This window comes from Vulpes lagopus, chromosome 3, assembly GCF_018345385.1.
Source record: "Vulpes lagopus strain Blue_001 chromosome 3, ASM1834538v1, whole genome shotgun sequence".
NCBI classification, from domain to species: Eukaryota; Metazoa; Chordata; class Mammalia; order Carnivora; family Canidae; genus Vulpes; species Vulpes lagopus.
In genome coordinates, this window is record NC_054826.1 from 132,338,826 (window position 1) to 132,363,211 (window position 24,386).

The 24,386-nt window shown below is 38.4% G+C and overlaps 1 protein-coding gene across 1 annotated transcript in view; it reads left to right on the plus strand.

The window, feature by feature from the left end:
• LOC121487895 (calcium-binding mitochondrial carrier protein SCaMC-1) overlaps nucleotides 1–24,031 on the plus strand; it is a 49,193-nt gene extending 25,162 nt beyond the window's left edge. The window contains exons 4-10 of the mRNA XM_041749995.1: nucleotides 3,291–3,402; nucleotides 5,478–5,636; nucleotides 7,888–8,040; nucleotides 12,504–12,611; nucleotides 14,537–14,704; nucleotides 19,360–19,510; nucleotides 22,004–24,031. Of these exons, the coding sequence (XP_041605929.1) occupies nucleotides 3,291–3,402; nucleotides 5,478–5,636; nucleotides 7,888–8,040; nucleotides 12,504–12,611; nucleotides 14,537–14,704; nucleotides 19,360–19,510; nucleotides 22,004–22,188 (1,036 nt within the window). The 3' untranslated portion in view covers nucleotides 22,189–24,031. The remainder of the gene's footprint in view (nucleotides 1–3,290; nucleotides 3,403–5,477; nucleotides 5,637–7,887; nucleotides 8,041–12,503; nucleotides 12,612–14,536; nucleotides 14,705–19,359; nucleotides 19,511–22,003) is intronic.
• The last annotated feature ends 355 nt before the right edge of the window (nucleotides 24,032–24,386 follow it).

A 24,386-nucleotide genomic window follows, 5' to 3' on the forward strand; every position in this document is an offset into this window, starting at 1 on the left:
TTGAATATCTGCTTTTTTTATTTTTTTTATTTTTTTTATTATTATTTTTTTTTTTTGAATATCTGCTTTTGGCTCAGGTCGTGATCCCGGGGTCCTGGGATCAAGTTGGGCTCCCTGTGGGGAGCCTGTCTCTCCCTCTATCTATGTCTCTGCCTCTTTCTCTGTGTCTCTCATGAATAAATAAATAAAAATCTTTTTCTAAAAAAAAGAAAAGACAAACTTCTGGAGATATTGATGAAGAAAAAATTGAGATGGAAATAATAGATAAATATTTGATTGCAAATAGACACATCTGAAGTTTTTCAAAGATAATGTCACAGATTTCTGCCAATAAATTTGAAAACATATGAAATAGAAGAATTTCCAGACATATATAATTTACCAAAACTAAATCAAGAAGAAATAGCCAACAGTATCTAAACAAGCACATTACATCAATAATTAAAAATTTTCCCGTAAAAATTTTAGCCCAGATGGTCCTTATAAACTATCAAAAAACAGGTCTATAAATATATGGAGACTGTAGAAGCACAGTATCCGATCCATTCTGTTGAGGCCATAATAATCATAACAGCAAAGGCAGACAACTAATGAAAGAAGGAAATTATAGGCCAACATCATTTATGGCACATCTGTAAATATTTTACTTTATATACATATTTTTTAAAAGATTTACTTATTTTAGAGAAAGAGAGTGTATGAGTTGCGGGAGGGACAGGGAGATAGTCCACTAAGCGTGGAGCCAGATCGTGGGCTCCATCTCATGACCCATGAGATCATGACCTGAGTGCATATTAAGAGTCTGATGCCTAACTGACTTAGCCACCTAGGTACCCGTAGATATAAATATTTTAGAGAAAATATTGTGATTTAGAGAAAAACATAGTGATCTGTTAGCTATATAGATAAAAAATTAGCTGTATATAGAAAGTGTAATGTACCACAATCAGTACTTACAAAAGAGCAACTTATGGGGATCCCTGGGTGGCTCAGCGGTTTAGTGCCTGCCTTCGGCCCAGGGTGCGATCCTGGAGTCCCAGGATCGAGTCCCACGTTGGGCTCCCAGTATGGAGCCTGCTTCTCCCTCTGCCTGTGTATCTGCCTCTCTCTCTCTCTATGTCTATCATGAATAAATAAAATCTTAAAAAAAAAAAGAGCAACTTAAAATATTGTGTTAGATAACTAAGTACAGAAAAGATGTACCTTTTCTCCAAATTGATAATGATACAATGCCATCAGGAAAAAAAAAGTAATTTTTTTTTTGAGAAACTTATTAAGCTGAGTCTCAAATTACTATCAAAAAGCAAAGGCCCCAAAATAATCTAGACATTCTTGAAGAGCCATGAGAAGCAGGGGACTTCCTCATCAGATATCGAGAGTTCGTATTAAGATAGTGATAGTGGTACAGGTATAGACAAGTTGAGAAATGTAACATAATATCCCAGAAACAGACCCATCCATATTTGGGACTTGTCACACAAAGAAGTAGCTTTGCAGATCACTTTGCAGAAAAGAAGAGACTATGCTGTACTTGGTGCCAGTGCATCTGGTTATCTATGCGGGCAAAAATGAAGCTGGGTACCTACCTCACACCATACACAAAGATCAACCTAGACATGAAAGTTAAACTATCATACTTTTGGAGGAAGAAAAGGAAATGTCTTTACCTCAGTGTAGGGAAGAATTTATTTTTTAAAAAGACACAAAAGGCAGTAGCATAAATGAAAAGATTGATAAATTCAGCTATATTAAAATTAAAAGCATCTGTTCATAGATACCATGAACACAGTAAAAAGACAAAGGGTTTGATAATTTATAATGAAGTATTAAAATCAACTATATAAAGAACTCTACATATAAAAGAAAAAGACACTCAACCCATTAAAAAAAAATGGGCAAAAGAGACAAACAGGCATTTCACACAAGGGGAAACATTTACACAAGCAAGTGAATATGATAAGGGATGTGGAGCCCCATTAGTGGTTTGAAGAGAAATGCAATTTAAATGCACAGTGAGACTATTTTATTTAAGAAGTTAGTCAGAATTTAGAATTCATTTATTCATTCAGTAAACATTGTCTCTGCCAGGCACTGTTCTAAACACTTGGGTCATCTCAGTGAACAAATCCATAAAAAATCCCTGCCTTGTGGAGGATACTCATGACTGCATGTATGGGAGGTTGAGGGGTAGGGTCAGATGATAAATAAGTGCATTAGAATAGAAAATACTGATAAAAACAGAGCTATAAATATTGCAACCCAGAATAATGTTATAGACTTAGTAGTAACTAGGATCCTCATGGGAAATGTTAACACCCATGTGCTGAGACAAATTAAAGTCTGTGTAATTTCACACATGCAGACCAAAATTAAAATTGGCACTAGAGAACATGATAGTATTAATACCTGAAAATTACATTTGATTTGACTGCCATCTTTATGCCAGCTTTATCTACATAAAGATTACATAAAGATACATAAAGATTCAATAATGATTGAATAAATATAAGGTTTATAGGAGACATCTAAACTTTTTTTCAGAGACAGTCATTAATTCAGCAAATAAATGAGCATCTTCTTTGTGCTAGCCACTTTAGGTCCTGGGTATGGAGAGTGAACAAAACAAGGTCCTGGCCCAGTTCAGAGTTGGACTTGGGAAAAAACTGGACAAATAGCACACTGCCAAGAACTTGTAAAACAAGCAAAATGTTAATGGAAAATATCTAAGGCTATTATAATACATTAATGTTAAATGTTGAAGATGAGGTACTAGGATTTCTTAAGACTCAAAGGACCCAGTAACCAGGTTAGATTTTTTTTTTAAATAATCACTGCTAATTTTATTAGCTTTGAAGAAGTTGGAGAAGGAAACTGATAGAATATTTTGAGTATATTCCAAAATCACATCCAAATGTTAGAACGTTAAGAAATGGCTTTGTGAGCCAATGCAAGAAAAAAATGGATCATAAATCCATTCATTACTAACTCTCAGTATTCAGTCTCCCAGCTTGACTGTTTGATAGCTCATTGATTAGAGTTTGACACAGTCCCAAAACTAGTCTTTAGTGAAAGCTCTCTGTGACTTTGGGGTTCTTCTTCATGTAAATGATTAAAGCTATCTAACAACATTAAGAGCTTGCTGCCATTTCTAACAACCTCTTATTGTGAATTGGGATCTTCTGATAAGAACGTTGAGTTGGAAAAGAAACTGTCATTTTGCAAAATGGCCAATAATGTTTTACTTTTATAAGTTTTATCTTGTTTTTTAATTAGCTTCTTTTAATTTTCAGTATTGATACTGATGGGACAATGACAATAGACTGGAATGAATGGAGGGACTATTTCTTACTAAATCCTGCTACAGACATTGAGGAAATTATCCGTTTCTGGAAACGTTCTACTGTAAGTATGCCATATGTATTACATTACACTTAGTTGTAAGCCATAGTTATTTATCACACGAGAATACTCTAAGGCTTCTGGGCCAGGGTGCCCAATTCCCAGGGCTCCTTAGCTTGTAGAGTTCTGCTTATTCTGTTAGGTGTATATTCAGAATACCTTTTTTTTTTATTTTTTTTTAATTTTTTTATTTATTTATGATAGTCACAGAGGGAGAGAGAGAGGCAGAGATACAGGCAGAGGGAGAAGCGGGCTCCATGCACCGGGAGCCCGATGTGGGATTCGATCCCGGGTCTCCAGGATCGCGCCCTGGGCCAAAGGCAGGCGCCAAACCGCTGCGCCACCCAGGGATCCCCCTTTTTTTTTTTTTTTTTTTTAAATTTTTTTATTTATATATTCAGAATACCTTAAAAAAAAAAAACAACACCTTAAAACCCTGAGGCTACATAAATATTGCAAATGCGGTACCCATTTTTGTCATGTTCAATAGTTGGAGGAGTACAACAATACTCATCATACACTTCTAAAAATCTTATGAAGATGAGCTGCCTAGCTTTTATTGCATTTAAGTATTTTGCCAAGAGAAGTGTGAAAGTCATAGGTTTTTACTTTTTATAGATACTACATTGCTTAAGTAATCTCAGCACCTCATGATTGCGAGATTCTATTTCCTTGGCCATTAATGATGGCTAGAGATGACTTCTGAAATTTTTGCTTATTTTATCAACTCTAGATTTGTCTCTGGGATAAGGTACTTACAATTATTGAAGGTTAAAACAATTTTGGCTCTTTTGTTTAGCAATTCACACCTATTTGTATTTCTCAAAACTTTCAAATTTTAATGAAATTTCATTAATACTTTGCTAACATATGTTAGTATAAATGAAGGTCAGTTTATTGTGCAATCTGCTCCTGAAACCAATGGAACTCTTGGAGGGAATTTTAATTTTCCTAGTGGGCTTGTCTGCTATGTTTATTCATGGATTTCAATAAATTTTACACATAATAAATGAAGCCTAGGGTTCACATTGCTGCTAGTAACAATGCCAAACTTAAATAGAATATTATAAAATTCTGGTGATTAATGCCTCTTCTCTGAGTATAGAATAATATACTATATTAGTAGTTCAGTTACCTAGATATATTTTCTATCTATGTCAGTTTATATTTACATAATCAGACTTTTACTATACTTTTGGAGATAGTTGTTGACAGTTGAAGCTATAATCATGTATTCATTTTTTTGATACTGAAACAAAGAAAGAGAGGGTTACTACTATAGCATAGCCTCTTACTCCTATACTCCTACTTATAAAATATTTTACAGCAGAATCATTTAGATAATAAAGTTGTAAACATACTATCATTCTAGAACTCCCATTTATCTGCATATTTATAATATATATTGTATTTATAATATATATTATATTATATTTATAATCTGTGGTAATGTTTATAGAGTAGATTGGAGGAAGGATTATTTTTAAACAGTACCTCCCTGTTGGCTAAAATTTATAAAGAATCTGTTGCATAGTTTAAATGACAAGTCTGTAAAAATATTTATAAGCAATCTACATAGGAAATGAGTTTTGAGGTTTTCACATATAAAGCATTAATCTAATTTTTATTTACAGGTCTAAAGCACATAGCATGGTATAAAGAATAACATGGATAGAATTTTGAGATAAAGGGAGTATCTTTGAAGAATTGACAAAACTCATTTCTTCTGTAGCTAAAAAGGATTCACATCTGCCAAAAAGGCTGACCTTTCATTCTGACTTAGACCAAGAGGAGAAAAGTTACTCTTACTTAATCTATTAAGAAAGAAAGTTGTTGTAATTGTTGGTTTTGTAAATTTGTAATGTACTGTTAACTTTCATTTATTGTGAACTGATTCTGCACTTCATTTAGTGTGATGAAGCTATTTAAAATCATCTACATGCTCAAATTGGAATGAGGAATGAAGGAATGAAGTTGATCTTCACTGTAAAATAACACGATTCTTCTCCAAAACAAACCTTCTGCAGTGATCTTTTTTTAATTGAAGGAGAATGGGGATCTTTTTTCCATCTTAACAGGGTATTGACATAGGAGATAGTTTAACTATTCCGGATGAATTCACGGAAGATGAAAAGAAGTCTGGACAGTGGTGGAGGCAACTTTTGGCAGGAGGTATTGCTGGTGCTGTCTCTCGAACAAGCACTGCCCCTTTGGATCGTCTGAAAGTCATGATGCAGGTGAACTTTATGATCTTGTGTTTCTCCTACATATTTCTAAAACAATGATAAATGTAGTGCTTTGAAAAGGAAGTTTTAAAATTTCTCCATAATATTCTTTCATACCTTTAAAAAAAAAAAAGGTGTGAAATCTCTATTTTATTGCTCTTAGCCCTGATTCTGGTCCATATGTGTATTTCACCAAAGCTTAAATTGTGGGTACAAGTGTGTGATGGACTTTTAATCTCTGGCATTCCATGACTTTTCAAATGTTTAGTGAGGAAAAAAATCTACCCATTATTGTAGGAAATGATAATATTTTCCTTTTGTTTTATATACATTCTCAAAAGTGAGATATTTCTAAAGTTTTGACCCTTGAAACATGGATGTAATTTTTAAAGTGTTTCTAAAGATGAGGTGAGCAAAAAAGATCTGGATTTATAGACTGGCTTTGCTATTTACTAGCAATGTGGTCTGATCTGAGTGGAGAGAGAGAAAGGAAAGGAATTGTTATTCATTTGGTCCTCATTATGGTAACCCATTTAGTCCTCATAGCAATGGTATTTTATCCTCACATTATTGGTGGAGAACCTGAGGCTCAGATAAGTAATTGGCTTTTCCTTTACAACAAATTAGATGAGGAATACTGTATCTTTGTAGAGCTTGTAGTTCTCACACTGCATGAAAATCCTGAGATCTCATTTTCCTTTGTCCTAGAGTGGGATTAAGAATAGCTAACAAGGCTGATTATAAGAATTAAATGATAAAGCATGTGCAAATACCTAATACACTGGAACACCCTACTGGAATATAGTAGTTGCTTAGAAAATAGTTTTAAAAGTTGTGTTGTGTCATACCTATGGTACATACTTTTTTAGTACTCATCCTTAGTTTACATATAATATAAAAAGATTTCCGACAATATTTTAAGCTAACAACCATTCAGAATGTACCTAAATCTCAAAATACATGTAGGGGTAAAAATAGTCCTTTAAAGAAAAAGGAGAAGGAATCAGTGCTTGTGTTTTTCTTTAAGGATGATAGTAAGTTGACTTTGAGCTTGAATAAGCATTCCTTTTTTCCTTTATCATATTTTATTGTGAAGCTTACTTAAAAGAAAATGGGTATCTCTGGACTTTATTTCTTGAAAGTTCTGTGTGGTGAATGAGTGGGGTTTTTCAAAACAACCTCCAGGTTCAATAATTCAGTAAGACTCTTAAAGCACACTCTTGGTTGTGGCTTATTACAGGGCAAAGATACAGATTAAAATCAGCCAAAGAAAGCATATAAGGACAAGTCCTATAAAGTACGAAATGCAGAGCTTTTGTTGTCTAATCCCTGTAAAGTCACGATGTGCTCCTTTCCTGGCATTGATGTGTGACAATATGCACAGTGTTGCAAGCCAGCCAAGAAAGTTCACCCAAGTCTTTATTGCGGATCAACCACATATTGCCCACATGGCTGACCTTCAATCATCAGCCTCTTACATCTTGTTTTTCTATTTTTTACAGTAGTCACTTATTTTGTGTAAGCCAAAACAATAAGAAGAGCTGATTTCTTTATTTGTTTTGGCTTGTTAGATTTACTGATTTTTTATATAGAGGCCGTTATAAGGTGTAGTGTATTTAAACAGCGATCACTTCTGTTATCTAAACCAAGTATTGACGGGGCGAGGCATTCATGTCTTCATGAATTTATTGCCTAGGGAGGCTTTGAAGTAATCCATAGAAGGTATAATTTTTACTTTTCTTGCCAGGCTATGTGCATTCCAGAGTCTACGGCTCTGATATACATAATACAAAATTGTTTTCAGGCCTCTTTATATTTCATCTTGGTATTACTTCTTAAGGGGGAAAGATAGTATATTACCTGCAGTATATTTTGAAAAGTTTTCTTAAAGTGAACTTGTTTGCATTCCAAGGGGTGTTCTATAGCCTAATACATAATTTGGTTCATGTTATCTTATGAATGTTGTTCATAATAATTTTAATTTAGATTATGTCCTTTCCGTCTTCTTTCCCATGCTGAGGATACTGGGGTTTTTTGTTTGTTTGTTTTTTAGTTTTAGATTTAGAGTCAGGCCTCTAAAATGGCCTCTAATAATTGTTCCTATCATTATACATTATCTGAACTTTCTATATTCTATTTTTAAATACATCTTCTTACAGTAATAAATAGTATTAAAATAAAGAGGGTGGATTGCACAGTTACTTTAGAAATAGTAGCAGTAACATGCCACCAATGTTTCATATCATTTTGCTTTTATTTTTAGGTCCATGGTTCAAAATCAGGCAAAATGAACATATATGGTGGCTTTCGACAGATGGTGAAAGAAGGAGGTATCCGCTCCCTTTGGAGAGGAAACGGTACAAATGTCATTAAAATTGCTCCTGAGACAGCTATTAAGTTCTGGGTGTATGAACAGGTAATTGTCACTTGTGGAGTTAATAAACTGATTCAGTGTGGGGCACCTGGGTGGCTCAGTGGTTGAGTGTCTGCCTTTGGCTCAGGGTGTGATCCTGGGATCTGGGATGAAGTCCTACATCAAGCTCCCCGCAGGAGAGTCATTCTGCCTATGTCTCTGCCTCTCTCTCTTTCTCTCTCTCTGTCTCTCATGAATAAATAAATCTTTTTTTAAAAAAACTGATTCAGTAGCAATGAACACATAGTTCTTTTGGGGTTCTTGTTTTACTATATAATAATTTTCCACTTATACTCCAGGAGAAATTTCTCTGACAGGAGATTAGACTACATAAATTCAGATTCCTAATAAACAGATTTTAGAATTCTCAATTTCAAATTATTTATTTTAAAAAGACTTCTGTATTCTTTTCATAGCAACTCTTAAAAGAAATACAGGATTTTTGCTTATTCATTTTGAATGAGTTGAACTGAATTTAGAATGAAAGCTCCATGAGGGCAGGGGCTTGGCTACTTCTCCATGGACTGTAGCACTTGGAACCTGGCGTTGTGATAAGTGCTCTGTGAGTGTTTGTTGAAGCAAATGTCAGATAGGGGTGAACATCCTACGAAGACTTGACTCACTCAGGTTGGCGAATGACAGATAGTGGCAAACATTCTCCAAGAAACCTTCTTCATTGTTACAGGTCTTTTTGTTGTCCTCTGTTGAACAGTCACACTGGATGATCGCAGTACTTATCTCTCCCTTAATAAGATTGAGCTTACTTAGGCAACATTTGTTTTCAGGTCTGCATTCTCAACACTTAGTCTAGTGCCAGTGGATCCTCACTGAATGAGTGAAAACACAGAAGTGCCAGATGTGGACTTTGAGCCTAAGACTGCCTGAATCTCAGGTCCACTCAGGTGAAGAGGAAAGTGTGTATTTTGAGCAGAAGCAGCAGCAGCAGCAGCATGTGACCAGAAATATAGGCACAGGCGAGCATCATTCATTAAGGAAAGGTGGTTGAAGGTGGTTCATTTGGTTCCAGTGCAGTGGAGTGTGTTTCTGGGAAGAAAATGATGAAAGCAGGCTGGACAGGTAGACAGAAGCCAAGTGTAATAGGAGTCTTGATTTTATCCTGAAGAGGGTGAAGGGGCTATTGAAGCATCTTCTGTAGGGAAGTGAAATGAGTATATTTACATTTAATATCATACTATTTACATTTTATTTACATATTATTACATTTAATATCATATTGATATCAATATCAATATAGGAAGAAATGGAGAATGTATTAGAGGACAGCAAGGCCAGACTGGAGGCAGGAAATTATTCAGGAAATAATTCTGTCACCCAGGTAAGAAATGATGAGCACCAGGGTAAGGTGGTGGCTAGAGAAACTGGAGAAGAAGGAAATGAACTGAAAAATATTTTGGAAATAGAATTGCCAGGACTCACTGACTGAGTGGACATGGAGGTGAGAAAGAAAAGAGGAATCAAGGATGATACTCTGGGTCCTAATTTGGGCAACTACACACATGGAGACTACAAGAAGAGGAATAGATTTTGGGGTAAAATGACTGGTTCCATTTTGGCCATGCAGAGTTTGGGGCATCTCTGCAACATGAAAGGTAGCGGTCCAGTAGGAGTTTTGATCTCTGATGGAGAAGTGGTTTTTGAGTTGAAGTCGTTGGAATGGATCACTGAGGAAGACTTACAGAACAGAAGAATTCTGGGAATATGCCCGGGGAGAAGTAGAAGGAGCCCTTTGTAGAGGAGACTGAGAAGGAACAGCCAGAGACACAGGAGGCAGTGCCGAGACTGGTGGCCTAGAAGTGAGAGGATGCAAAAGGGTTACGGGAAGGCTACACAGTGGTACACACACTAAGAAAAGTATCTTTTAGGATTGAGCAACCCACAGATGGGAGATCTTGGTGTAAGGATCCAGGGAAGTGAAGAGATGAGGAACCATTCTGAAATGAGTGAGAGTACACCCAGCGGTGACCAGAATTGTCCAGTGTAGACACATTTTTGCGGAGCTTGACTTGAATAAAGGGAAGGAAAGGAAATGAGGAAGAGTGATAGATAAGAAAGATGGTGGGCCCAGGGAAGGTTTTGATATGTTTTACTTTAATGTGCCCGTTGCTGAAGGAAGCATGTCAACACAATAGATGGAAGTTAAAAGTACAGGAGAGGCTGGTGAATGCAGCAGGTGTTCACAGGAGGTATGTGTGGGGGTGGAAGGGCTGGGGAGACACGAGTGCTATGACCAGTGCTCCTCCCTGGGAAGGAGTGGCTTTGATGGCACAGAGGACTCACTCTGCTTATGTCATTTTGGGAAAAAAAGATATACGTAGATGTAGATAATTCTGTGGAAGGTGGGCAGGAATATTCTTGCTTGGTGGCCTCTGTTCTTCCCTGTGTTCCCAAGAAAGGACATTTCCTGAGAATGAGGGAGGAAGTGGTATTGGCAGCTGGAAGAGAACAGAAACACTGAAATAGGTGTTACAACAAATGGAAGAGAAAAGGATAGGCAAGAGGATTTCAGGGTGGCTCTGAGAGCTCAGTTAGCCTCCCACTTCTCTTTCTTCGTTTGTCCACTTCTCCCTCCGAGGTCAGTGGTTAATTATCTCCGTAGACCCACTGTCACCTTTCTAAAACAAGGAATCTGGTTTGCCTGGTTTATGACCACAGTCTGTGTTTGGGCAGGGCCTTTCTTTCCAAGTTGTAGAAGAGAGTGGTGATAGTAATGACTTTTCCTGAACGTTTGCCATGGGCTCAGCACTATGCTGTATTATATGTATTAGCTTATTTAATCCTTTGGCAACCATGTGAGAAAAGGTCCTGTTATCACAGATCAGGGAACATGTTCACGAACTTGCTCAGAGCCACAGGTTCCTGGGGTTCCGGCCCGGATCTGCCTGACTCCACAGCCCGTCCTATTTCCATCGTGATCTGCGGTTACTTTGACTGCATTGGGATCAGATTTTACCTTTGGCCTGATCGGCTCTGTTGGTTGTGTTAGTACTGGTGGGCCAGGTGGGCTCTCGGGTTGACGTGGTAGTGTGACTGTCACCTGCAGAAATGTCTTTCTCAGTTGTTTTGTTAATATCTATCACTTACTTTATTTATACTGGGGAAAATAAACATCTTAAAAAAGGAAAACATCCCAAAATTGTGAACACTTTACCAACCCTATATTTTCTTTTTTCTTTTCTTTTTTTTTTTTTAAGATTTTATTTATTTATTCATGAGACAGAGAGAGGCAGAGACACAGGCAGAGGGAGAAGCAGGCTCTGTGCAGGGAGCCCAATGTGGGACTCGATCCCAGGACTCCAGGATCATGCCCTAGGCCAAAGGCAGGCACTAAACCGCTGAGCCACCCAGGCATCCCCTAACCCTGTATTTTCTGGGAAAGAATGCTATTATTGTGTTTTAGCAAAGGAACAACTGGGTCCCATCTTTGGAACATCTGTGTTCTGTGGAAATCTAACTTGAAGACCGCTTTCCAGTGAACTAAATGTTTTAGCATTTGAGCCTTGCTTTTCTGCCACGTATTGCTAATGCAGTGTATGCAGTTGGAAAAACATCATCATATTATCAATTAATTGGTTACTAAGAGCTGATTTGTATTTTGGTGTTTACTTAGCTCAGGCTGCCAAAATAACAAAATACCATATTGGTTATTTAAACAACAGAACTTCGGGGTGCGTGGGTGGCTCAGTCAGTGAGGTGTCTACCTTCGACTCAGGTCATAAAGGTCATAGCCCTAGGGTCCTGAGATTGAGTCCCACGGTAGCAGGGAGGCTGCTTCTCCCTTTCCTTCTGCTACTCCCCTGTCTGTGCTCTCTCTCTCTGTCAAATAAATATGTGAAATCTTTAAATAAACAACAGAATTGAATTTCCCATAGTCCTGGAGCTGGAACATCTAAGACCCAGGTCCTGACCAATTTGGTTTCTGATGAGGGCCCTCTTCCTAGCTTGCACGTGGCTACCCTCTTGCTGTGTGTGCTCATATGGTCTTTCTTTAGTGCATGAGTGTACAGAAAGGGGAAGAGAAGGGCACCTGGGTGGCTCAGTGGTTGAGTGTCTGCCTTGGGCTCAGGTCATGATCCCAGAGTCATAGGATTGAGTCCCGCATTGGGCTCTCCACAGGGAGCCTGCTTCTCCCTCTGCCTATGTCTCTGCCTCTCTCTGTGTGTCTCTCATGAATAAACAAATAAAATCTTTAAAAAAAAAGAGAGAGAGAGAGAGAGAAAGGAAAGGAGGGGAGAAAAAACTCTCTGGTGCCTGTTTTAAGGACACTAATCCTTTCAAGGGCCCCACCCTTAGGACCTCATCTAACCCTGATAATCTCCTACAGGCCCCATCTCCAAGTATCACCACAGTTGGTGGGGAGGGGTTATAGCTTCAACATGATTGGGAGGAGGAGACATGATTCAGTCTCTAGCAGGTATTAATATACATTTTTAAATGTATTTATACAGTACAAGAAGTTGCTTACTGAGGAAGGACAAAAAGTAGGAACCTTTAAGAGATTTGTTTCTGGTTCCCTGGCTGGAGCGACTGCACAGACTATTATTTATCCTATGGAGGTAAGTACCATTGTGAAGTCTGACTGTGTTGGTGGTGTTTGTGTCATTAGCTATTGCTGGGCAGCAAGTTATCCCCAGGTTAGCAGTTTAACACCAGCATTTATTATCTCAGGGTTTCTGTGGGTCAGGAATCTGGGAGTAGCTTAATGGGGTGCTCCTGGCTCAGGGTTTCTTTGAGCCTAGAGTCAAGGTGCAGGTCAGGGCTGCAGTCACTGCAGTGTTCAGCTGGAGACAAATCTGCGTCCCAAGTTCACTCATGTGTTTGTTACTGGGCCTCGCTGGCTATTACAGCTGGAGATGTCAGGTCCTTACCACCGGGGCCTCTCCCTAGGCTCTCTGAGTACCCCCACAACATAATAGCTGTTTTTTTTTTAATTTTTTTTTTATTTATTTTATGATAGTCACACACACAGAAAGAAAGAGAGAGGCAGAGACACAGGCAGAGGGAGAAGCAGGCTCCATGCATTGGGAGCCCGATGTGGAATTCGATCCCAGGTCTCCAGGATCGCGCCCTGGGCCAAAGGCAGGCGCCAAACCGCTGCGCCACCCAGGGATCCCCCATAATAGCTGTTTTCCCCAACTCGGTGATATGAAAGAGAGAGAGAGAGAGAGAATGAATGTGTGTTAGCCAGTACTCAAGATGGAAGCTGCAATCTTTTGTCATTTCTGCTGTATTTTGTTGGTCATACAGACCACCCATGGGAGAGCATGGGAGGGCACTACACACTGTGAGAACACCAGGAGGCAGGGATAGTTGGGGGCCCACTTGGAGGCTGGCTGCCACAGTGTTGATGGGAATTTTAACACCCATTCCTCTTCAAAGAGTTACTGTGCCAAATTCAATAATAAATATGATGAGTTGATGGCAGTCCTAACTAGACATCCTACCATTACAGCATAGGTAGGCAAACCACGTGCCTGGGAAGTACTTTGTAAAGCCCTTGGGCTAAGAATGGTTTTATACATTTTAAAAGTTGGTTAAGAAAATGAAAAAAATATGCAACAGACCTGAGATTTTAGGCTTGCAAAGACTAAAAGACTCCTGGTCTTTGCAGGAGAAGTTGGCCAACTCTTGCCTTAGAGCAAAAATGATAATGTAGATTTGGCTACCTTTATTGATACGGCAAAGGGCTTTCAACAACTAAAAAGATCTAAGCAAAATATACCCTTAATTTTCACCTGTGTGGTATGCCTATTAATATAGCTTTCCTGGTCAGCTTCTTAATATGATTGCTCATGTTATTCCTCACACCCTTCAAGAACTATTCTAACTGAATTCATGTCATTTTCTTATATCCTCCATCTCGGTTAGTAGCATTGCCTTCCCTCCCCGCTCCTGTGATCCAAGCTAGACACCCGGGACCATCCTGTATGCTACCATTTCCCTCACCTCCCATATCTCATTGGCCACCAGTCAATTTTAAGACATCTGTAAAAAAAAAAAAAAAAAAATAAGACATCTGTAAATTATTTTCTATTTCCTCTACCCTCATTCAGATCCTCTTTACAATAAATAAGTCTTGGGACCCCTGGGTGGTGCAGCGGTTTGGTGCCTGCCTTTGGCCCAGGGCGTGATCCTGGAGACCCTGGATCGAGTCCCACGTCGGGCTCCCGGTGCATGGAGCCTGCTTCTCCCTCTGCCTATGTCTCTGCCTCTCTCTCTCTCTCTCTCTCTCTGTGACTATCATAAATAAATAAAAAATAAATAAAAATGTTAAAAAAAAACAATAAATAAGTCTTCTTGGCTCTGGTCTTAGCCCTTCAATAGACATAATATGTGAGGGATGACAGATCAACAAATTGGGCATTCATTTGAGAGACAACATGTGCTAGGTATTTGTTCTCTGTAAAATTACTTCCTTTGAATTCCATGATGTCAGGATGAATACAAATGATAATATTTCATTACGTTCTTTTATAACTAGGTTGTGAAGACCAGGCTGGCTATAGGCAAAACTAGGCAATATTCTGGAATATTTGATTGTGCCAAGAAGATTTTGAAACATGAAGGCATGGGAGCTTTTTACAAAGGCTATGTCCCCAACTTACTAGGCATCATACCTTATGCAGGCATAGATCTTGCTGTCTACGAGGTAAGTTTGTAGCAATCTTTTGAATCTGAAAATGTAGTTAAATAGTTCTTATTGTTAGGATTTGACCTTATGTAAAGAAGTACATATATACCAGGAAATAGTTTGTGACTAAAAGTGGATTCAGGAGTGTGTTACTTGATCTTTTTTTTTTTTTTTTTTTTTTTGCCAAGTACCTTGAACATGGGACTCCATATGCTTGTGGTTGCCTTTGTATCAGATTTCCCTGCAAATTACTTTTATTAATGAAGAGCACAAACTCACGTTCACATATAATTGTTCCACTTAGCAGAGAGCTGCCTTGCCACAGGCCCTGCATGGAGAGCCCTGTGCCCACACTGAGCCAGGCAGCGAGATGAAGGCCCAGCCCAACACGGGAAACCCTGATGGGCGAGAGATTCTGTGAGGCTGTCCTATGCTTTGTCAAATTTGCATCACAATTTACTTCTCTCCCGGACTCTTTCCTCAAACTTCCGTCCACCAGCATTGACCCCTGATACATATCTGGCTCCCTACACACCAAAAAAATAAAATTGTTTATCTTAGAAGATGGTCCTAGGGATTTTTTTGAGGGGAGAGGAAATAAGCAAAGAGGGCACATTTTCTTTGATTTGTTAAAATCTGACATCAATAAAGCCAAGAGACTGATGTGGCTGGCACAGATTCATCCCCAGTACTGAAAAGATGGCTCAGACCACAAATCTTGGACCAGCTCTGCCATTTAAACCATTTAATAATTTATGAATCTGACAGTCTCGGTTTTTGCCTTTAAAAAACTGAAGTTTTGGTCAGGGAGAGACAAGAAACCTCTGAAGCAGTGTTGGGTAGGTAGTTGTGCTGTGATAGAAGTAAGCCTATAGCTGAGCGGGGGAAGGTGGGGCATGGAATGTGTCACACGTTTTCTTAGGGGACTTTACCATTTTTTTCTAAACAGTTTTACTAGGATAAAATTTACATACCATACGTGTCATTCATTTAAAGTGTACAATTCAGGGACACCTGGGTGGCTCAGTGGTTGAGTGTCTGCCTTCTGCATGTATGTAACATAAAATTTGCCATTTTAACCATTTTTAAGAGTACAGTTCACTATTTCCAGTACTTTTTTCATGATCCCAAACATAAACTCTATAACTGTTCTAAAATAATTCTCCACTCTCCCTTTCCCCCAGCCCCTGGTAACCTCTGATCTTCTTTCTGTCTCTGTGAATTCATCCATTCTAGTTATTTCATGCAAGTAGAATCATACAATATTTTCCTTTTTTGTCTGGCTTATTTCATTTAGAATAAAGTTTTCAAAGTTCATCCATGTTGTAGCATGTGTCAGAACTTCATTTTTGTTGGCTGAATAATATCCCATTGTATGTATATACCACATTTTGTTTATCTGTTCATCTGTTGGTGGATACTTCGATTGTTTCTAGTTTCTGGCTTTTGTGGATAATACTGCAGTAAATACTGGATACGAGTATCTGGTCAGGTCTCTGCTTTCAGTTCCTTTGGGTGTATACTGAGGTGTGGAATTGCTGAATCCTATGGTAAATCTGTGTTGAGCTCTTTGAGGAACTGTCAAACTGGTTTACGTAGTAGCTGTACCCGATTTCATTCCTACGCGTAGTACATAAGAATTCTAATTACAGGGGATCCCTGGGTGGTGCAGGGGTTTGGCGCCTGCCTTTGGCCCAGGGCACGATCCTGGAGACCCGGGATCGAATCCCACATCAGGCTCCCGGTGCATGGAGCCTGCTTCTCCCTCTGCCTGTGTCTCTGCCTCTCTCTCTCTCTCTGTGTAACTATCATAAATAAATAAATTTAAAGAAAAAAAGAATTCTAATTACAAAAAAAAAAAAAAAGAATTCTAATTACATCCTTGCTAACACTTGATAGTTTGTTGTTGTTGTTTTTAATAGTGGCCATCCTAACAGATGCGAGGCAATGTCTCATTATGGTTTGTATTTGCATTTCTCTGATAATGTGTGAGGTTGAGCATCTTTTCATATGCTTGTTGTCCATTTATACATCTTTTTTGGAGAAATGTCTACCAAAATTTTTTGCCAATTTTTTTTTTTTGCTTTTTTTTTTTTTTTTTTTTTGCCAATTTTCTTTGTTGAAATATAGCTGACACAGGTTGTATTAGTTTTAGGTGCACAACATAGTGATTCGGCAACTCGACGATATGTTATGCTGTGCTCACCACAAGTATAGCTCCCATCTGTCACCATACAGCATAATTACAATGCCATTGACTCTATTCCCTGTGCTGTACCCTTCACCCCTGTGACTGACTCATTCTATGACTTAAGCATCTACCTTTCACTCCCCTTCACCCATTTTGCCTGTCTCTGCCTCCCCAGCCCCCCACCCCCATCTGACAACTGTCTGTATTTAAGAATTTGTTTCTACTTTTTTTGTTTTGTTTGTTCATTTTTTAGATTCCACATATAAATTAAATCATATTGTATGTGTCTTTCTCTGACTTACTTCACTTAATACCCTCATAATACTCTCTAGGTCCATTCACACTGTTGCAAATGGCAAGATCTTATTCTTTTTTATGGCCGAATAATATTCCATTGTGTGTGTATGCACATGCACACGTGCACATGCATGAACACACATCATATCTTCTTTATCCATTCATCTGTCTATGGACACTTAAGTTGCTTTCGTGTCTTAGCTATTGTAAATAATGCTACAGTAAACATAAGGGTATTAATTTGTGTTTTCATTTTCTCTGGGTAAATACCCAATAGTGGAATTGCTGGATTGTACGGTAGTTCTACCTTTTAATTTTTTGACAGGCCTCTGTACTATTTTCCACAGTGGCCATATCAATTTATACTCCTACCAACAGCGCATGAAGGTTCCTTTTGTGCCACATCCCTGCCAACAGTGTTTCTTCTTTCTTCCTTTTTTTTTTTTAGAGTGAGCTCTAGGGGGGTTGTGGGCAGAGGGGGAGAAGGGGAGGGAGAGAAAGAATCTTAAGCAGGTTCCCCACCTAGCATGAAGCCCAATGCACAGCTTGATCTTACGATCCTGAGACCATGACCTAAGCCAAATCAAGTGTCAGGTACTTTCCCCCTGAGCCACCCAGGTGTCCCTATTTCTTATCTTTTAGATAAAAAAGTCATTTCAGTATAGGTAAGGTGATATCTCATTTTGGTTTTGATTTGCATTTTCCTGATGATTAGCAATGTTGAGCATCTTTTCATATATCTGTTGCTTTTGCCCATTTTTAATTGTTTTTTTAAAAAATTGTTGAGTTATTGGAGTTCTATAAATATGTTTTGGTTAACAACCCATAATCATATGTGTGGTTTGCAAATATATTCTCTGATTCCATAGATTGCCCTTCACCCTGCTGATTGTTTCCTTTGCTGCACAGAAGTTTTTAAGTTGGGTGGAGTTCATTTATTTATTTTTGCTTTTGTTTCCTCTGCTTTTGATGTCCTATCTAAGAAATCATTGCCAAATTCAGTGCCCTGAGGCTTTTATCCCATGTTTTTTTCTGGAAGTTTTATAGTATTAGGTGTTATGTTTAGGTCTTAAACCCATTTTTTTTTTCTTTAACCCATTTTGAGTTAATTTCTGTACATGGTATAAGGTAAAGCTTCAACTTTATTCTTTTGCATGTGGATATTCAATTTTCTCCACATCGTTTGTTGCAGAGACTGTTCTTTCTCCAGCGTGTAGTCTTGGCATCCTTGTTGACGATCATTTGGCCATGTATTTAAGAGTTTATTTATGGACTCTATTTTGTTCTATTGGTCTGTATGTCAGTCTTTATGGCAGTACCACATTATCTGATTACTGTTACTTTGTAGTGTCTAATTAACATCAGGGAGTATGAAGCCTCCAAGTTTATTCTTTTTTTCTAAGATTATTTGGTTTATTGGGGTCCCTTGAAATTCCATATGAATTTTAGGGCGTTTTCTCTTTTTCTTCAAAAAATGCCATGGGGATTTGAGTAGGTAGGGAATTGAATTGCATTGAATCCGTAGATAGCTTTAGGTAGTGTATTACTATGCTTGTGCTACCATAACAATAATTTCCCTTACATATTAGCATAGATTCTTATACTTAAAATATTGTATATTTAAAAAGTAGATTAGCATATGTATTTTATACAATTACTTTCAATTGCCTTCTAATGAAAATACATGGATGTAGGATAATAGGGGGAAAGGCATAGCCTGGGGATCAGTACTCTTGATTCTGCACCCTTGTTAAAAAAAATTGCCCTGAGACTCATTTTTCTCATTTCTAAAATTGTAAGAATAACTCCACCTTGGAGAAAGGACTAAATGAAATAACATATGTGTAAAGTACAAAATTAGATGCAATTAGTAGAATTATATTGTTTTTATTAATACTCACTACAGGAAATGTTCTTGAGATACTGTATTTGGAGTGCTGTTGATCTTGACATTTGTTTGGAAGAAAATGAGCAACCAGTGCAAACCTCACATGGTCTGAATCCCCAGTGGCTTCCCTTCCCTGTCTCTGCAGAGCTGCTGCCTCCTACAGTGGCTGCTGCTCCTGGGAATGTGCCACTTGATCTTGCAGAAGTGTGGCCTGTCTCTTGTAAGGACAAGAGTGACTGTGAAAATGTTTGTGCTGAGTGCAAGCACTGATTTTCTTCTTTTCTGTTTCTCTGGCAGCTCTTGAAGGCCCATTGGCTGGATAATTATGCCAAAGACTCTGTAAACCCTGGAGTCATGGTCTTGCTGGGATGTGGTGCCTTATCCAGCACCTGTGGTCAGCTGGCTAGCTACCCCTTGGCTTTGGTGAGAACACGCATGCAGGCTCAAGGTGAGTTGTGTTTTGTTTTTAAAGGTTCATTTATTTATTTATTTTAGACAGAGCATGCGGGAAGGGGAGGAGGAGCAGAGGGAGAAGGAGAGAGAAACCCAAGCAGGCTGCACTGAGGAGGGAGCCTGACATGGGGCTTGATCTCATGACCCTGAGACCGTGACCTGAGCCAAAACCAAGAGTCCATTGCTTAACTGACTGAGCTGCCCAGGTGTCCCTTCATGAAACTTTAATACCACAGATACACTGTGCATGTACTGTTTGCATATCTGTGCTTTATGCCTAAACTGAGATCTTTTTTTTTTGCTCATATCGACAGTGCATGTTTTAAGAGTATGTAAGCTTTAGTATCTAGATGGGTTGGGTTGGGTTTAGATTCTTGCCCCAAACCACTTTGGATTTTCATTTTCTCATCTGTAAATGGAAATGAAAACTGCAGTGTTGTGAGAATTAGCAGCAATATATGTAAAGCACCTGGCCTTTGGCAAATTCTTGGTAAATGGTGGCTGGAATTATTTATTATTATTGGACCCTACAACTGTTGAACTATGATCCTTCCTCATTGTGCCATTGTTCTCTCCCTTGGCTTTTGTGTTTGCTTTAGAGAGGGCGGTAGAGAGAGTCTCAATTAGGCTCCACACCCAGTGCTGAGCCTGAGGGGGGCTTGGTCTCACCACCCTGAGATCATGACCTGAGCCAAAATCAAGAGTCGGATGTTTAACAGACGGATGCTTGTGCCAGGCGCCCCTTTCTTGGCTTTGATTATACTGAGTCTTCCTGGCCCTCTGCCAGTTCATTGATTATTCTTTTAAGATTTGCTGGCTTTTATTGCTATTTAAAGTATGTAGCCTGTTCCTTTCTTTTCTTTTTGGCTCTTTTGCTGGCCAGTCTCACCCACTATCATTTCTTTAAATAGTGTCCCCTGGGTATCCACAGCTCTGTCCCCAGTCTCTCTTTGAAGTACCAACCTCCCTCGCCACCCCCCAACCAAGCCTTCACTCGTTAATTAACAAATACTTGCAGAGCCGTGGTCAGGCGCTGGAAACTGCCAGATGCTAAGGTTAGAGCAGTCCACAAGTCAGTTGTGGGCCTTGCCATTGTTGAGCGGAAAAGACACACGGTCAACACCAAGTAAGCCACCTCCCCTTTGTTAGGGGAGCACAGAACAAGAAGCTCTAGCCTTACTTGGGAACCAGAGAACATTGTTGTTAAGCTCAGCCTGGGAAGACAGGTGGGAGTTAGCTGGGCAATGGTGGGCGGGTTGGGAAAGAAAGAGCATTCTAGCCTGAGGAAAAGCATATGTGAGGGCACTGAGGCAGGAGAAACGGGGACCATTTGAGGTGCTGGGAGATCATATGGCTGGAGAGAAAAATGCAAAGTAGTAACTAAATATTTCATATGTATCCTCTCATTTAACCACCACAGCCATCTTCGGGATTGACACTAACATCATCTGCATTTTACAGATGAGTAACTGGGGCAGAAGGAGATTAAGTGACTTCCATTAGGTTATACATTTGGTAAATAGTGGAGCTAGACTTCAAACCCAGGCTGTCTGATTGAAAGCGTCACCTGGCAAGTCCTCCCTGCCGTCTGCCAACTACATTTCAGTCCCCGTCCCCTCATGGCCGACAGATCTGTCATTTTTAAAGTCAACGTCTGATTGTTTTATTCCTGTTCAGAAATCTTTGTGACTCTCCAGTGTCCTCAGAATAAATTCTAAAGATCGTAGTGGGAATTTCAAAGCCTGTCGTCATCTGGCCCCACTTTATTTTTTCGCCTCCTGTCCATTTCCCCAAGAGCCCTGCCTTGCCCGCCTCCTGCCGCTGGGTACCCCCTGTGTAATAACCACTTTGACATCAGTAGTGCCCCTGTGGCACATGCATATTCCCACCTTTGTCTTTGTTGTGGCAGCAACACGACTGTCCCTTCCTCCCTTTTTTGCCTCTTGAGGTCATATTCACAGCCCAGGGACTCTACATTTTTGTAAGCTCCACAAAAGTGTTCCCCTCAATTCCCAGGATTGAACTACTCTCTTTTCAGCACGTGGTTGATGAGGAGGGGTGGTGGTGGCCATGCAGGGTGGTGGAACTTTGGAATCAGAAAGACCACCTGCTCTCAGCTCTCCCACTTACTGGCTAAGTGTACTCGGCCAAGTTTCTCCATCTTTCTAAGACTCCTAATTCCTCATTTATAAAATGGGTATAAGCCTTGTAGGATTGGTATGTAAAGTAATTAACCCAGTATCTAACACATAGTAGTCACTCAACAAATAACTGTTTTATCATTGTTATTATAATTATGGAACTCGCTCTTAGGTGCCCTGCAAGGAGAATTATACAAAGGGGTACTTTCTTAGGCTGCTTGGAGTAAATATTATCCTTTCATTGTATTCTCTAATGTCATTCTGAATCATAATAATTTATGGTAGTAATAACAAAACATGCCTAAATATTAAATTTGCCTGGTTTCTTTTCTTTTTTCTTTTTCTAGCCATGATAGAAGGAAACAAACCAATGAACATGGTGGGCCTCTTTCAACAAATAATTTCCAAAGAAGGAATACCAGGTCTTTACAGAGGCATCACTCCAAACTTCATGAAGGTTCTCCCTGCTGTGGGCATCAGTTATGTGGCTTATGAAAAAATGAAGCAAACTTTAGGAGTAACCCAGAAATGACATGTTGAATTTTTTGCTTTAGCATGATTATTGAAATTTTCAACAACTCTGGAATGACTTTTTCTCTTAGAATTACAAGTCTATGGCAAAAGAAGTCATATACTTCTCACACGCAAAAAGGAAGAGCGTATCAATGATTACTTCAAACATTTGGGCTCAATTTTATATATACAGAAATGTCAAAAATCATAGTTTTGATAAGCTCATACAATTTTGAAAGGGCCATAAAAATTGTATTTTATCTTTTCTTGATAGTACCTTTCTACAAATCTGCCCTGAGTCCTAAATCTGAAAAATGTATTGCTCAAATTAAATTTGTTTTGTGTGGTAATTATAAATCATTAATCTTTATTTTGGGTGGTTCAAGTGTATGCCAGTTCCTTAATACTTCAATGTCTTTTTCTAAAAAAATGATCAGAAAAACTTGAAACTTGAGTTGTTTTACATATTTTTTGAGTGTCTTTATAGATTTCCTATCTTACAGCAACCAAATAAGTAGAGGGCTTGTATCCTTATCTTCCTTAAAGCTGAATGAGAATGAACTTAAGTGCCAAAATTCCAGCCATGCAAATACTCTAGTCCATTTATATTTTTAAGGAGGAGTGATGAGATGATATTTATTTCAGTCTACCCTTCACCATTTTCCTTGCCCTGTTTTTGGTTCCTGGAATGACACATTGATTGTCAAACTATCAATGGAAGGCAACCTATTTGAAAGATCCTACTTATTCTGTCTTTGCTTTGAAAAGCACCAGGAAACAAAACCCTTCTACTTCTATCAGCTTCTTCAGAGCTTCTTTACTTTGTCCTTTGTTTCCTCCTTGAATCAGATTCTGTTTTAATCAGGAAGGCTCCTAGAGAGCATACTTGGTAATCTGACATTTCTTAATTACATGAAGTAGGTTGATCATGGGTGGATGACATTTTCATTGCCCCCCACTGTTGAATTTGTTTGAACCTGCAGTTCTCAATTTGGGCAGCACACACCTAGGAGGTTAGTGCATTTCAATAGTAGTATGTGTTGATATTATATATTAGGTACCTACGTTCAAATGAAAAGCCCAAGTTATAAGCATATACTTATATGCTCATGAACATGTTCATGGTCTCCCTTGCTCCAAGTTTTGGGAACATGCTATGATATAGGAAATTTATAATATTGATAGCATATTTTTATTTTACTGAAACATTTTTGTAGTCAACCATCTTGTTTTGATTTGTGTAATTAGGGCTTAGATGTTTATTAGTTGAAGTTATTCTGTAGCTTTTTAATTTAGTTCCCAAACACATGTTTGATTTCTAGTGATTTCTATTATTGCCAACATTTTAGTGCAAGTCCAGTGACATGATGGGCACACTTTATTTGAACCTACCTCTTACATTTTCTGAACCAAAGAGAAATGTTGGAGCTGTGTTTGTGAAACATATTCTAAAATACAGGTTTCATACATTAGTTATGCCTGATAAATGTCTTGGTATTTATACCTGTGATAAACCTGAGACTCCACTATTTCTTCATGGTTGTTTATATTTTTGAGTAATACAGAAATGACAATATTAAGGTACATGATTAGCTTTTTCTTTTTCTACTCATAAGGATTATAGAGTTAATGACCAGAATTTCGAGCTACTGAAAAACAGTCATTGTTCATTATGAATTTAAGTTGTCTGCTATTTAGCTTTATAAGGTGTGAATGTGATTTATCTGTGCATCTTGTACCTTTTAAATAATCTTGTGTCTTTTGAAAAGAGCCCAGAGTTGAAGATGTTTATTTCCAGTATTACTATATATGTACTTTCCATTTATATTAAAAAAAAAAAAGCTATATACTTGTTTTAAAAATGACTTGTTTCCTCATTTAAAAAAATAGGCAAAAAAAAGGCTGTATCATACAGCTTCTATCACTGGCAGCAGTTTGAATAATTCTTTTCATATCTGAGTCTTACAGTCTTTCCAAATATTTTGCCTTTTCCTGAACAGCCACAACAGTTGTCTCTCATACATACTGGCATAAGATGATGTTTTTCTTGGTGTCCAAATTTCACATTTACTAGTTAGAGTTACACCTCTGGGGGTTCACAATGTCAAGGAGAATTCAAAATCATGGGATTTCTTGACACAAATTGGTAGAGTATCAGTTTGTCTTGAAGCTTGGGAAGCAAAGCTAAATAAGTTTACTGGTAAGTGATTAATTTTT